The sequence below is a fragment of the Limulus polyphemus genome, unplaced genomic scaffold (assembly GCF_000517525.1).
Source record: "Limulus polyphemus unplaced genomic scaffold, Limulus_polyphemus-2.1.2 Scaffold2964, whole genome shotgun sequence".
In the NCBI taxonomy this organism is placed as follows: domain Eukaryota; kingdom Metazoa; phylum Arthropoda; class Merostomata; order Xiphosura; family Limulidae; genus Limulus; species Limulus polyphemus.
Window position 1 is genome coordinate 74,856 of NW_013668574.1, and position 1,192 is coordinate 76,047.

Here is a 1,192-nt window from a genome sequence, read left to right on the forward strand (position 1 = left end):
TTTATTTGCTATATATTAATATTATTGTCATGTTTATTTGCTATATGTTGATATTATTGTCATGTTTATTTGTTATATATTGATGTTATTGTCATGTTTTATACACAGGTACAAGTGACCCATACGTGAAGTTTAAACAAAAAAGAAAGACATTGTACAAGAGTAGGACTATACTAAAAAATTTAAATCCAGTTTGGGATGAGCATTTCTCTGTGTCAGTGGAAGATATACAACATCCATTAGTGATTCAAGTGTTTGATTATGATCGTGGAGTTTTAGACGATTTTATGGGAACTGCAGATATTGATTTAACAGAGTTGGAATTAAATAGGTAAAGTTGTTAAATTTTGTTTTTTTTTCCTGTTTTCTTAACCTAGTATAATACTTTATGGTTTAATTCTGTTTCCACTTAAGGAATGTTTATGGTGGTCAATTGGCTTGTTACCCAAACCTTTCTTCTGCACTGAAAACCATTCACAAAGATATATCTGTAGCAGAATGGTGAATACTTGTACAGTTATTTTTAAAAACTCTAATAATTAATTAAAAGAAACCATTCTATTTGAATTTGTATCAAAAAGTTATCAGTAAGTTGGTTATTACACATAGTAGAGATTATTGATGTTTACTGGTTAATATTCTTTATTACAAATTATATTTTATACACTTAAGAATACACATTTGACACTGAGTTTGTTGTAAGTACTTATAAAGGAACTTAGTTATTTTAAGAGAGGAAAAATTAGTTAACCTCTCAGAAAAAATAAAAAAATTATCTTTCCTGAAGCAATGTCATTAAATTAAAATATTAACAAACATACAAATAAAATGAACAGGAATATAGAAAGAAATGTCTGCAGTCTACTGTGATTGATATTATAACTATTAGTCCTAATAGTTTCTACTGCAGTCTACTGTGATTGATATTATAACTATTAGTCCTAATAGTTTCTACTGCAGTCTACTGTGATTGATATTATAACTATTAGTCCTAATAGTTTCTACTGCAGTCTACTGTGATTGATATTATAACTATTAGTCCTAATAGTTTCTACTGCAGTCTACTGTGATTATTATCACAACTATTAGTCCTATTAGTTTCTACTACAGTCTACTGTGATTATTATCACAACTATTAGTCCTATTAGTTTATACTACAGTCTACTGTGATTATTACCATAACTATTAGTCC

The 1,192-nt window shown here is 27.7% G+C and overlaps 1 protein-coding gene across 1 annotated transcript in view; it reads left to right on the forward strand.

The window, feature by feature from the left end:
* Positions 1-1,192, forward strand: part of LOC106468326 (multiple C2 and transmembrane domain-containing protein 1-like) — a 44,313-nt gene that overhangs the window by 16,575 nt on the left and 26,546 nt on the right. Inside the window, exon 4 of the mRNA XM_022396661.1 lies at positions 109-331. Within this exon, the coding sequence (XP_022252369.1) occupies positions 109-331 (223 nt within the window). The remainder of the gene's footprint in view (positions 1-108; positions 332-1,192) is intronic.